Consider the following 13,587-nt stretch of genomic DNA (forward strand, 5'->3'; position numbering starts at 1 on the left):
CGTTGATTGGTTCTCTCGGCCGGTCTGTTCAGCCGCCTTTCTTTCTCGTTTCCACCATGTGACGTCACTTCCTGCTGTCCGGTGAGGCAGCCGCCATATTTTCTCCGGTTAGAAATGGCGAATAACAACGCGGTGGCCCTCGGGGGGACCCCGCAACCCACTCAGACAGGTGGTGGGGGGAACAAATCTGCGCCCTCTGGGAAGCCTGGGAATGTACTGCCGCTGTGGGGCAATGAAAAGACTATGAATCTGAACCCTATGATTCTGACCAACATCTTGTCCTCTCCATATTTCAAGGTGCAGCTGTATGAGCTGAAGACCTACCATGAGGTGGTGGACGAAATCTATTTTAAGGTACGTAGAGCGGGGTGAGAGGACAGACTGAGTGCGGGGGTCCTCCATGTGTCCCTGTGCGGGGCAGCAGCCATGCTCTCCAGGCTATGATCACATGTATCAGGGGTCCTCCATGTGTCCGAGCTCCGAGGACCCCTGTGCGGGGCAGCAGCCATGCTCTCCAGGCTATGATCACATGTATCAGGGGTCCTCCATGTGTCTGGGCTCCGAGGGCCACTGTGCGGGGCAGCAGCCATGCTCTCCAGGCTATGATCACATGTATCAGGGGTCCTCCATGTGTCTGAGCTCCGAGGACCCCTGACCTGTGCGGGGCAGCAGCCATGCTCTCCAGGCTATGATCACATGTATCAGGGGCCCTCCATGTGTCCGAGCTCCGAGGACCCCTGACCTGTGCGGGGCAGCAGCCATGCTCTCCAGGCTATGATCACATGTATCAGGGGTCCTCCATGTGTCCGAGCTCCGAGGACCCCTGACCTGTGCTGGGCAGCAGCCATGCTCTCCAGGCTATGATCACATGTATCAGGGGTCCTCCATGTGTCCGAGCTCCGAGGACCCCTGACCTGTGCGGGGCAGCAGCCATGCTCTCCAGGCTATGATCACATGTATCAGGGGTCCTCCATGTGTCCGAGCTCCGAGGACCCCTGACCTGTGCTGGGCAGCAGCCATGCTCTCCAGGCTATGATCACATGTATCAGGGGTCCTCCATGTGTCCGAGCTCCGAGGACCCCTGACCTGTGCGGGGCAGCAGCCATGCTCTCCAGGCTATGATCACATGTATCAGGGGTCCTCCATGTGTCTGGGCTCCGAGGACCCCTGTGCGGGGCAGCAGCCATGCTTTCCAGGCTATGATCACATGTATCATGGGTCCTCCATGTGTCCGAGCTCCGAGGACCCCTGACCTGTGCGGGGCAGCAGCCATGCTCTCCAGGCTATGATCACATGTATCAGGGGTCCTCCATGTGTCCGAGCTCCGAGGACCCCTGACCTGTGCGGGGCAGCAGCCATGCTCTCCAGGCTATGATCACATGTATCAGGGGTCCTCCATGTGTCCGAGCTCCGAGGACCCCTGACCTGTGCTGGGCAGCAGCCATGCTTTCCAGGCTATGATCACATGTATCAGGGGTCCTCCATGTGTCCGAGCTCCGAGGACCCCTGTGCGGGGCAGCAGCCATGCTCTCCAGGCTATGATCACATGTGTCAGGGGTCCTCCATGTGTCTGGGCTCCGAGGACCCCTGACCTGTGCTGGGCAGCAGCCATGCTTTCCAGGCTATGATCACATGTATCATGGGTCCTCCATGTGTCCGAGCTCCGAGGACCCCTGACCTGTGCGGGCAGCAGCCATGCTTTCCAGGCTATGATCACATGTATCAGGGGTCCTCCATGTGTCCGAGCTCCGAGGACCCCTGTGCGGGGCAGCAGCCATGCTCTCCAGGCTATGATCACATGTATCAGGGGTCCTCCATGTGTCTGGGCTCCGAGGACCCCTGTGCGGGGCAGCAGCCATGCTCTCCAGGCTATGATCACATGTATCAGGGGTCCTCCATGTGTCCGAGCTCCGAGGACCCCTGACCTGTGCTGGGCAGCAGCCATGCTCTCCAGGCTATGATCACATGTATCATGGGTCCTCCATGTGTCCGAGCTCCGAGGACCCCTGACCTGTGCGGGGCAGCAGCCATGCTCTCCAGGCTATGATCACATGTATCAGGGGTCCTCCATGTGTCTGGGCTCCGAGGACCCCTGTGCGGGGCAGCAGCCATGCTCTCCAGGCTATGATCACATGTATCAGGGGTCCTCCATGTGTCTGGGCTCCGAGGACCCCTGACCTGTGCTGGGCAGCAGCCATGCTTTCCAGGCTATGATCACATGTATCATTGGGCCTCCATGTGTCCGAGCTCCGAGGACCCCTGACCTGTGCGGGCAGCAGCCATGCTCTCCAGGCTATGATCACATGTATCAGGGGTCCTCCATGTGTCCGAGCTCCGAGGACCCCTGACCTGTGCTGGGCAGCAGCCATGCTTTCCAGGCTATGATCACATGTATCAGGGGTCCTCCGTGTGTCCGAGCTCCGAGGACCCCTGTGCGGGGCAGCAGCCATGCTCTCCAGGCTATGATCACATGTGTCAGGGGTCCTCCATGTGTCCGAGCTCCGAGGACCCCTGTGCTGGGCAGCAGCCATGCTTTCCAGGCTATGATCACACATATCCAACCATCCAGAAAGGTTCATAAACTACTAAAATGCTGATCAAGTCTTCCTTACCGACCCCCTGCTTCTTCCTGAGTCCACCAGGGTCCTCTGCTCTTTCTCCTCTATTAATGTATTGATATGGACATGTGACCGCTGCAGCCAATTACTGAGGTCACTGCTGAGGCCAGTGATTGGCTACAGTTGTCATATGTCCATGTTAAAGGGAACCTGTCACCCCCAAAATCAAAGGTGAGCTAAGCCCACCAGCATCAGGGGCTTATCTACAGCATTCTGTAATGCTGTATATAAGCCCCCGATGTAACCTGGAAGATGAGAAAAAGAGGTTAGATTATACTCACCCATGGGCGGTCCTGCTGCTGTCCGGTCCGATGGGCGTCGCGGTCCAGGGGCCTCCCATCTTCTTACGATGACATCCTCTTCTTGTCTTCACGCTTCGCAGGCGTACTTTGTCTACCCTGTTGAGCGCAGAGCAAAGTACTGCAGTGCCAGGCGCTGTGCCTCTCTGACCTTTCCCGCACTGCAGTACTTTGCTCTGCCCTCAACAGGGCAGACAAAGTATGCCAGAGCTGCAGCGTGAAGACAAGAAGAGGGCGTCCTCGTAAGAAGATGGGAGGCACCGGACCGCGACGCCCATTGGATCGGACCACCCGCCCAGGTGAGTATAATATAGCCTCTTTTTCTCATCTTTCAGGATACATCAAGGGCTTATCTGTAGGATTACAGAATGCTGTAGATCAGGGGTGTCAAACTGCATTCCTCGAGGGCTGCAAACAGGTCATGTTTTCAGGATTTCCTTGTGCTGCACAGGTGATAATTTAATCACCAACTCATTATTTGTGTAGGTGATTAAATTATCACCTGTGCAGTACAAGGAAATCCTGAAAACATGACCTGTTTGCAGCCCTCGAGGAATGCAGTTTGACACCCCTGCTATAGATAAGCCCCTGATGCCTGTGGGCTTAGCTCACCTTCGATTTTGGGGGTGACAGGTTCCCTTTAACTGATAATATTGGTTCCAGAAAAGCAGAGGCCATTGGGGGCCCGGGGGTTGGTAAAGTGTTAATACTTTTACTATTGCATTCTAAGGACCTGATTCATTAAAGGGGTGGTCCAATACTTAGAAAACACTTCAGAAATATCTATTTTCACCCCTAGCCACTGCAATTTCCTTTATTTTAAAATACTTTATTGTTCTCCTTATACAGCTAATAACTGTACTTGGTTTTTATTAATTTTATCTTCTGTGACTTTTCATTGAGAGGAGATGTCATCAGGAGGATGGCCAAGCAGTCGCTTCTCCCTTTGGTCACCCAGCCACAAACAGGACGTCATCAGGGGCCAGCACAGCGATCGCCGCCCTCTGATGCCGTCCAGTCTGAATAGTGCTGATAAAAGCTGTGAGGTGACCACCCCAGCGGTTCTCTGAAGGGGGCAGGAATAGAAGCAGTGTGGGTGATGCCACATCTCCCATAGCGTCTATGAATGCTAATGATTGATTAATGTTGTTGTCTGGGCTTGGAGCAAAAGTCTGCACTCACTCTGTGACTGTGTGCAATGTGTACATTTTCATTATTCCCAGTGAGAGCGGGTGGCTGGGTGACAATTCAGTAAGCCAAACCTCCGACTCCTCAATTTCCATGAGTCCGACTCCACCAAAATGGACTCACGACAGACTCCACAGCCCTGGTGTGACTGTATGTATGTGACGTGTGTCGGGTTAGTCATGGTGCCAGCTAAGCTCATCCTGCGTCTCTCAATTCACTTCTACTGAGAGAAGCTGAACGTGTCAACTCGTGACCGCAGGTACGCATGATTGCCTGTTCGTATCAGAAATTGTGATTCTGTGCACACCACACTCACGATTCAGCAGTCTGAATAAAAAGTGATAGCAGACTTATTGTCCCACGTCTGGATACCCTTTTAGCCATCAAGCCACCTCTCTGCCCTCCTATAGGAAAGCTCAATCTCTCGTCAAAGTTTCTCTTCTGTATAACTTTCTAGTTTTTAGTAAATCTAATCTTTCTGTAGCAGCAGACATGTGGAGACGGGTCTTTGTTTCCCCAATGGGTCTCCTGTGCTGTATGAGTGGCCTGCTCTATTTCCTAGCCTGCCAGTATGGGAGCAGCTCTGTAGGATGCAATGTGTTCCTAGTGTTCACTTATGTACTGGACTCAGAAACTGAGGAGATGGTGGCACCTCGGGGTCCAGTACAGACTCCAGCATTGCATCCTACAGAGCTGTCTCCTTTACTGGACTTATCACTGCAGAGGCACAGGCAGCCAGAGACCCCAATGGCAGCCGATCCAACCTGCATATGGGAATAAGTATGTACAGACGTCTGGCAGTATAACTTCCTTCATATTATAAAGGCGTCAAACTGTAAATTGATCCACTGGTGACAATACAGTGTGCCAAATCTCTGATATATTGCTAGAATGTATGTGGCCGGTCAATCATTCCACTTATTGTCACACAAACTCCTAGTAACCCTGAGATGTTTTAAGACCCCTAATGAAAGTGCTGTTAAGCTCACAGTGGGTTGCCGAGACTTCATACAATGGGGCAGATTTGTTATATAAAAGGCAATCTGTAACCAGGGTTTTACTGCCTAAACTGATCTGTTCTACCACACCGAGCGATGATCGAGCAATCCCTGATCAGAAGGCCTGCTGCTACTGCGGTGCAGTCCTGGAGCAGCATGTCTAGCGCCACTCACAGAGGTGCCCGCCACTTAGAACTTGCGCCACATTCAGTAAGTAGTTCATCTCAATGAATTTGGAGCCTTGTACTGCAGGAAGACTGGTGCAGCGCTGTGGCTGTCTTGATGTATCTGTCCCATTCAGGCTGCTTACAATTTATCCTATGTAGGCACAAGCTGCATTTCCCTGGCAAGATCATCGTTATGGGTTTTTTTTTCCCATTGCTGATTTTGGCAGTGGAGTCGCTGCATGTACAACTTGTTTTTCTGGTTCTGAAGAACATTGTCATCTGCTTGTCGTGGGAGGCACAAGAAATGCTGTACGTCTGTGTCAGTGGTTCAGCAGCTATTAAACATACCAGTGTTCTGGCGATGCAATCCAAACTTGGAAAAGAAATGACTATAAAGTATAACTATTTTAAAAAAATCCTTTTTACATAGTTACATACAAAAGGTTGAAAAAAGACTTGTTCATCCTTTCTCCACCAATTATACATGTCGTCACTATTATGTCTATCACATACTAGGTGCCATCTGGGCGCTTTGTCCTAACCTTACAGGGCAGCTTATATAGAGTTAAAGTTCCCTACTAAATTGTTTTAAGCTAAGTGTATCCTCTATACAATATCCCTCTTTGTATTCATACAAACGGGAGGAAAGAGAGATAGACGGTGACTGTCTATGGAACAATATGTAGGATTGAAATATATACACAGAGGTAGACGTCGGCTTCTGATGATACCTGGTATCTCTGGCAAATAGCTGAATTTGCGGTTGCAACCAAAAAAGTTTGGTCTGCAAGAACTGGAGCTGTTCCTGCAAAGATCATAGACTCTATTCCAATATCCTCTATGGCATGTGTGTGCCCCTTTCAGGCATATGGACAGGGGAGACAACTGAAAAGGCTGGAAGGCCCTTGGTGACTGTCCTAAATCTGCTAATTCTGTGTTTGTATATTTTTGATGTTACTTATAACTCGGGGCCCTGAAATCCTATTTCTTCCGATATTCACTTCCCTTTATTATCTGCTTTGTCATTTTGTTAGCATTTCTCAGTACAGAGTAGCGGAGTTGTATCTACATGTAAGACATTGTAATAACCCCACTCATTCTCTCTTCTAGGTAAATCATGTTGAGCCTTGGGAGAAAGGAAGTCGCAAAACTGCTGGACAAACCGGGATGTGCGGGGGGGTAAGTACAAGTACGTGCCTTCCCATTCTTGGTGTATTCCAATGAGGTATATAAGAAATAATTACCCCACAACATAAGTTTTTGCATTTATTCATTTTTGTTTTTTCATATTGGAATGCAATTATTTTTAGGTTGAGAAATTAAAATATTTTTGCTCAAGGTCTGGTAAATGGACCATTAACCCCTTATTGACAGCCAATACGTCTTTTTACTGACTGAGATATAAGAGAATAGCATCCCCATACACATGACAATCCAGTAGCTCTCGGCTATACACTATAGCTGACAACTTGCAGCATCAGCCACGATCAGTGTTTGCACCGTCCAAATCTGTTTTAACACCTTAGATGCTGCTGTCAATAGTGACTACATCATTAAAAATGGTTAAAGGTACCATCACACTGAACGATATCGCTAGCGATCCGTGACATTGCAGCGTCCTGGCTAACGATATCGTTGAGTTTGACAGGCAGCAGCGATCAGGATCCTGCTGTGCCATCGTTGGTCGGTGCAGAAAGTCCAGAACTTTGTTTCGTCGCTGGATCTCCCGCAGACATCGCTGAATCGGCGTGTGTGACGCCGATTCAGCGATGTCTTCACTGGTAACCAGGGTAAACATCGGGTTACTAAGCGCAGGGCCGCACTTAGTAACCCGATGTTTACCCTGGTTACCAGCATAAACGTAAAAAAAAAACACTACATACTTACCTTCCGCTGTCTGTCCTCCGGCGCTGTGCTTCTCTGCACTGTGAGCGCCGGCCAGCCAGAAAACACAGCGGTGACGTCACCGCTGTGCTTTCCGGCTGACGCTCAGTCAGTGCAGAGAAGCACAGCGCCGGGGGACAGACAGCGGAAGGTAAGTATGTAGTGTTTGGTTTTTTTTACGTTTACGCTGGTAACCAGGGTAAACATTGGGTTACTAAGCGCGGCCCTGCGCTTAGTAACCCGATGTTTACCCTGGTTACCAGGGGACCGGCATCGTTGGTTGCTGGAGAGCTGTCCGTGTGACAGCTCTCCAGCGACCACACAGCGACGCTGCAGCGATCGGGATCGTTGTCTGGATCGCTGCAGCGTCGCTTAATGTGACGGTACCCTAACAGTGTGGGGGCTCCCTCTTTATCCAATTGGTGCCCTCAGATCATGATTGTGTGGTCCTGATGTCTGCGATGGCAATTCATGACCAAATAGCGGCCTTAGAGTCTGACGGCTGTAGTAATCTGTTCAGATGTTAGACATTTAGGTGGTAAAAATACACATTTTCACTTGTCATGCCACTTTGCATTAATTCCGGAAGGGTTAATAAACTACCTGACAGCAGTTTTTGATGTCACTGGGTGCTGTTTTTAAAATGGTATCACGTTTGAGTGTTTCCCAATATATGGGACCCCTAAAGTCACTTCAAACATGGATAAGTCCCTAAAAAAAAATTTTTTTGTAAATTTCCTTGAAAAAATGAAAAATTGCTGCTACATTTTTAAACCTCCTAAAATGCTAACAAAATAACATAACGTTTTACAAATGATGCTGATGTAAAGCCGACGTGAGAAATGTTATTGATGGTTTGTTATGGTATGACTATCTGGATTAAAGGGATAATCATTCAAATTTTGAAAATTGCATTTTTTTTAAACATTTTTCTCACACTTTTTTTGATTTTTTTTTTTTATAAATAAACACAATACATATTGACCTAAATTTACCATTATCATAAAGTATAATGTGTCACGAAAAAAGTCTCAAAATCACTGGCATTTTTTGAAGCGTTCCTGAGTTATTACCACATAAAGTGACACTGGTCAGATTTAAAAAATGTGGCTCCATCACTAAGGGGTTAAGTGTGCAAAGCTATTTATCTGATCGAAGTGCTGTGTAAACCTTCTGTTTGTGGGGCTCCTGGCCTCTGGCTCACTATTGGTGATATTGCATGAGGAGCTGTGACTTACAGGAGCCTTCTGCTGTCCCTGCAGGTACGTGGTGTCGGCACAGGCGGCATTGTATCAACGGCCTTCTGTCTCCTCTATAAACTGTTCACCCTGAAGCTGACAAGAAAGCAAGTAATGGGGCTTATCACACACACAGACTCCCCGTACATTAGGGCACTTGGGTTCATGTATATAAGGTAAGTGGGCTTGGTTTTGTTTTTAGTGACCATTTTATTTTTAATACAGAATTCTATATCATTGCTGATCCCATGAAATATAAGATCCAATCCGGTAATCAGGGGAGCTGGTGGTCGTGTTTTTACAGTATATTTCACTATTGTATAGACTTTCTTCTGTAGGATATGGCGCTACTGAAAATAACTTTCACGCACAGAGGGTACCTTCCCATAAATCCCGCTGCATATATGAACTCCTTGGTGGTAGCAGCCACCTAAATTACCCAAAGTTTCTCCACAGCATCTTAATGGTGCCCCTGGAATAGGCAGTTGATTTTCCACGCAGAAATCGGCAGAGGAAATCCACTTTGTATTCACCTCTTGGGAACATTAGGTGGAATGGCCTTAGGACAACCGTGCAGAGACAGATAATTTTTATATGTATTTTCAACTTTTGGTTCAGGTTTCTAAAGTATCCATTATTATTTTTCTTGTTTGTTACATGAATATTGTCTTTTCCATTTCCCAGGTACACACAACCCCCAACCGACTTATGGGACTGGTATGAAGACTTTCTTGATGACGAAGAGGTATGTCACCAAGGGTAATTCAATTTTCATTTGTACAGCTTTCAATTGTGCATGCTGATGCAGAAACAGGCTGTTGTTGGCACCATATATATCATTCCTTGGTCTCTGACGTTTAGATGGCGATAAAGTATTTTTCCTTAAAGCGTTTTCCAGCCTTAAATTTACTGATGACCTCTCCATAGGGTAGATCATCAATTTCAGATCCATGGTGGTCTGACTCCCTGCACCCCACCACCCACCTAATCTGCTGTTTCAAGTAATACCATGGCAGACATGGAGTGCTCCCTTTTAATATCTTTCTTGAATCAACTACTGTATATGACTAAAAAATAAAATAATTTGGCAGCATGTAGAAGAGGTTTTTTTTTTTTCCTCATAAATCTGCGCTGTGTACCTTCACAAGCAAATACATACTGCGCATTTGATGCATATGTATGACGCAGAATACATGCTTGCAACCCCTCCACCCATTCAAGTTTATCGAAAATGTGGGGAATAGATAAGACAGCGACATCCAGATGAGAAGATGCCGCACCAGCACAACTCTCTCCATGTCTGCAAGTTACTTACAAGCGGTCACTTCTGATCTTTTGCTTTTAGAATTGTGAATTCCTTTTTGCTTCTTTAAACATTTAGTGGTAGGGATTGTCTGTATTTTAGTCCAATATTTTTATATACAATTTTATAAAGTCTGTTCCTACTTAAGAGCAAAAGTTTTCTAATTCTTAAAGTGAACATGTCACCTCAGAAAACTCTATATACCTGCAAATGTTGTGCTCATCTGCCCTCCTGGGAGCCTCCGGCTTTCAGTCATGGCGGCGTGCGTGGATCAGCTACAGTCACTGCTCATAGCATCACTCGCTATACTGTGAGTAGCAGTTGCAAGCCCACTTTGATTTGACAACTTGCTTAGCACTGATGTGTTGCAGAGCCAGATGTCAAATCAAAGTTCCAGAGCGTTCTTACAGCTCACAGCATAGTGAGCAGTAACTGAAAGCCGGCGGCTCCCAGGAAGAATTGAATTTTCACCAGATAGCCACAATTTGAGTAAGACAGCCGGGCAGCATTGTAACCCTTTTTAAGGGCTCATACTCATTTGCGAGAAACTCTGAGTCTCGCTCGGCAATACCCGGCACAGAGGAGCAGAGCGTGCGGCTGCATGTATTCCTATGCGCTGCACGCTCCGATCTGAGTGCCAGCAGCAGCGCCGGGTATTGCCGTGCAAGACTCATCCAAGTTTCTCGCAAGTGAGTATGAGCCCTAAGCTGTACATCTGCAGGAGAATGGCGTGTTCCGAGGTGAAGGGATAAAACGAATAGCCAGACGGCTTTGCAGACATTGTTGTATAGCAAACCTTTACTTTACAGATGACAATGTCTCTTAGATGTTTCAGTGTAGTGGCTTCTTTGGCAGATTTTTCCTGTTTCTGCTATGAAGAGCTTTCCATGCCCCACAATGGTTTACAATATGGCATATCTGATTTACTTTAGCTAACCTGCTCTTTTTTCCTCTAGATCTTTGTGCTGCACCAATTGTATGGGGCGAAATTAAACTGAACACATGCATGTGTGTGAGTGCAAGAAGTTTTACCTTAAGATTCGCCCTTAAATATGCTCAGGGCTCAAATGACATGAAAGTGAGGGACATTTGGGGATAAATTGATATGTCAACACCTGCCTTACTCCCTTTATAAACCCTCAGAATGCATGTTGAAATTCACGGTTAATGTGTTTCTAATGGTAGTTTTCATTTCTGCACACTTTATAGGCTTGTGTAAAGTTGACAGTTCAAATCTTAGAAAGCGGACCTATTTTTGTTAGCACCTTTGTTCTTAAGTAATGGAGGAATGTAGCCCACCTCCTATCTTGTAGGAGATATAGGAAAATGAGTCTGCTAGTAGTGCACCCCCATGTGCAATTAGGATCACTAACACCTATGGATGCACCCAAGATTAGATACCTCCAGTATGAACTTATAGTTTTTGTGACTTATTTCACATATGCAGGATGCTTTTTTACAAGAGTCTTCCCCTTTGCCTCTTTCTTCGACTGATTTTGCAGGACCTGGATGTGAAAGCTGGCGGAGGCTGTATAATGACAATAGGAGAGATGTTACGTTCATTCCTTACTAAGCTGGAGTGGTTCTCTACGCTGTTTCCAAGGATCCCTGTTCCAGTGCAGAAACACATAGACCAACAAATCAAAACCAGACCAAGAAAGGTCAAGAAAGAGAATGCTGAGGAAGCAGAAGACGTTCAGAGGCACGTTGAGAGGAGACGGTCAAGGTGACTTTTCAAAATAAACCTCTTTTAACGCACACCCCTAGCTTTTATCAAACGGCTGCTCCAAGTTTACATGTCTTTAGTAGTTAAAATATCTGCCTTTCCATATAGATACATATGATATAGATATATATATGTATCTATATCATATATGTATCTATATCATATATATATAATATAATATATATATATATATATATATATATATATATATATATATATATATATATATATATATATATATATATATATATATATATATATATCATAAACTATATATAGTCACCATATGCAATATTGGTCTTCATGTATATGATGAGGGGGAACCCTTTAATATATCAAAGACTGATCCTCAAAGAACATTACATTTTGCTTTGTAATATTTAGTTTTTCTTATTTTTAATTCAAGTAACTTATATTTGCATTTGTGTAGGTCTCCGAAAAGGTCCGCAAGTCCACGAAGGTCGCCTAGGAGATCAAGGAGTAGAAGCCATCACAGGGAACATCATGGAACATCAAGTTTCGATAGGGAACTAGAGAGAGAGCGAGAACGGCAGCGGGTAGAACGCGAGTCCAAAGACAAGCGGCGGTCACGAAGCAATGAGCGTAGGAGAAGTAAAAGCCGAGAGAGGCACAGGACCAGGAGTCGGAGCAGAGACCGCAAGACAGACCGGAGAGACAAGGACCGAGAAAAAGAAAATGAGAGAAGCAGAAAGAGGGACCATGATAAAAAGGGCAATGGCAGGGAAAAGGATACCGATAGACCTCGAGAGCGTTCAAAAGAGCGCAAGAGGAGTGAAGAGAGGAAGGACCGAGAGGACAGACGGCACAGAGAAGATAGAGAATTGCGTAAGGAAAGAAGACACAGCAGAAGTAGAAGCAAAGACCGAAAACAGAGAAAGAGTCGGAGCCCTAGCAGAAATGCTAGAGGAAGAAGCCGGAGCAAAGAAAAGTCAAACAGGCAAAAAGAGAAGTCAAACAAACATAGCAGAAGCAGTAGTCGTGGGCGGACAGACAGCGCTGAAAAGTCCCGAAAGAGAGAGCGCAGCTCAAGCAGGGAGAGGCCGCGAAAGAGAAGTCGGAGTAAAGACAGAGGCCATAAGCGTGAGCACGAGAGTAAGGACCATGACCGTCACAGTTCTGACAATGAAGAAAAGCAAAGGGTCAAAGATGATAGTCTGTAATATTTCAATAAATGGATCACATTGAATCCTTTTTTTTTTTTTTTTTTTTTTTTCTCTTCTCTGCTCCATTTCTCAAAGTCCCACTTGGTTCTATAGCACTCATGTTTTTTTTATTCTGTACGAAACAAGTTGCAATATGACTTGTATGTAGGGAAGTGCCTTTTGGGAACCTCGTGTATTTTGGACAATACTGCAACTTTCCCTACATAAGCTCAAGCTGTCTGCTCTCATGCAGCTACTGTTGCGTTTTTATCAGTTCAGTGTTCCTGAAACGTTCAGGCTGTATTTGGCAATGCCCTGATGTTTTAATTCTTTTTCTGGCATAACAATCCTGCTGGTCCAGTTTGTAAGTGGCATTAAATTTGTCACTCTTCTCATCCCAACGCTCCTGAGGTTGTGGTTTACCTCCTGGCGCTGCGTGCATGGCTTAGCTGACATTTCGGTAGAATGGCTCTTTGTGGGATTTTTTTTCTAAAATGATATGAATGCAAATATAACATTTAATTTTGTGTCATTGTCTAATTGTAAACAGTTTTTAAGAAAAATACATTTTGATCTATGATGTGATTGCTTTTTATTGGTCTACCTCCGCTTTGAATATAACTTACTTTATGCAGGAAGATATTGATCCCCTACCTCCTCCAATCAAAAATGCTTAACTGTCAAACAGGTGCAAATAGTTTACAGTAAAATTATAGTTTGAAAAAGGAAATGAAGTGATGCTATCATACCAAATCAGGGAACTGGAGTGTTATGTCAGTGTCCTAGTTAAGGGCTGACCAGTTTAAGCAATGGTGCAAACTATGAAACCATTTGAAGGGGTCTGCAAGAAGAAAAATTCCCTTAATAGTTGACATGACTGCCAATAAAATGGAATGCAGATTGCAAATTTCAGACACACTGGATCTGGAATGGAAGCACTAAATCCTTCAGTTTTTGTGAATATTCGCTTTGAAATTGCTAGGCTGGGGTTACACGTGACCTG

The 13,587-nt window shown here is 46.1% G+C and overlaps 1 protein-coding gene across 2 annotated transcripts; it reads left to right on the forward strand.

Annotated features, from left to right (window-relative positions):
- The first annotated feature begins 36 nt into the window (after positions 1–36).
- Positions 37–13,164, forward strand: PRPF38B (pre-mRNA processing factor 38B). Of its 2 annotated transcripts, XM_069737310.1 has the most exons (7): positions 75–169; positions 298–354; positions 6,381–6,449; positions 8,417–8,568; positions 9,077–9,137; positions 11,198–11,421; positions 11,852–13,164. In XM_069737310.1, the coding sequence occupies exons 3-7, from the start codon at positions 6,438–6,440 to the stop codon at positions 12,600–12,602; spliced, it is 1,200 nt and encodes a 399-aa protein (XP_069593411.1). In that variant the 5' UTR covers positions 75–169; positions 298–354; positions 6,381–6,437; the 3' UTR covers positions 12,603–13,164. The 2 variants fall into 2 exon arrangements, with proteins under 2 accessions (XP_069593412.1, XP_069593411.1); XM_069737311.1 differs by having other exon boundaries at positions 37–354.
- The last annotated feature ends 423 nt before the right edge of the window (positions 13,165–13,587 follow it).

The sequence above is a fragment of the Ranitomeya imitator genome, chromosome 8 (genome assembly GCF_032444005.1).
Source record: "Ranitomeya imitator isolate aRanImi1 chromosome 8, aRanImi1.pri, whole genome shotgun sequence".
Classification (NCBI taxonomy): Eukaryota; Metazoa; Chordata; class Amphibia; order Anura; family Dendrobatidae; genus Ranitomeya; species Ranitomeya imitator.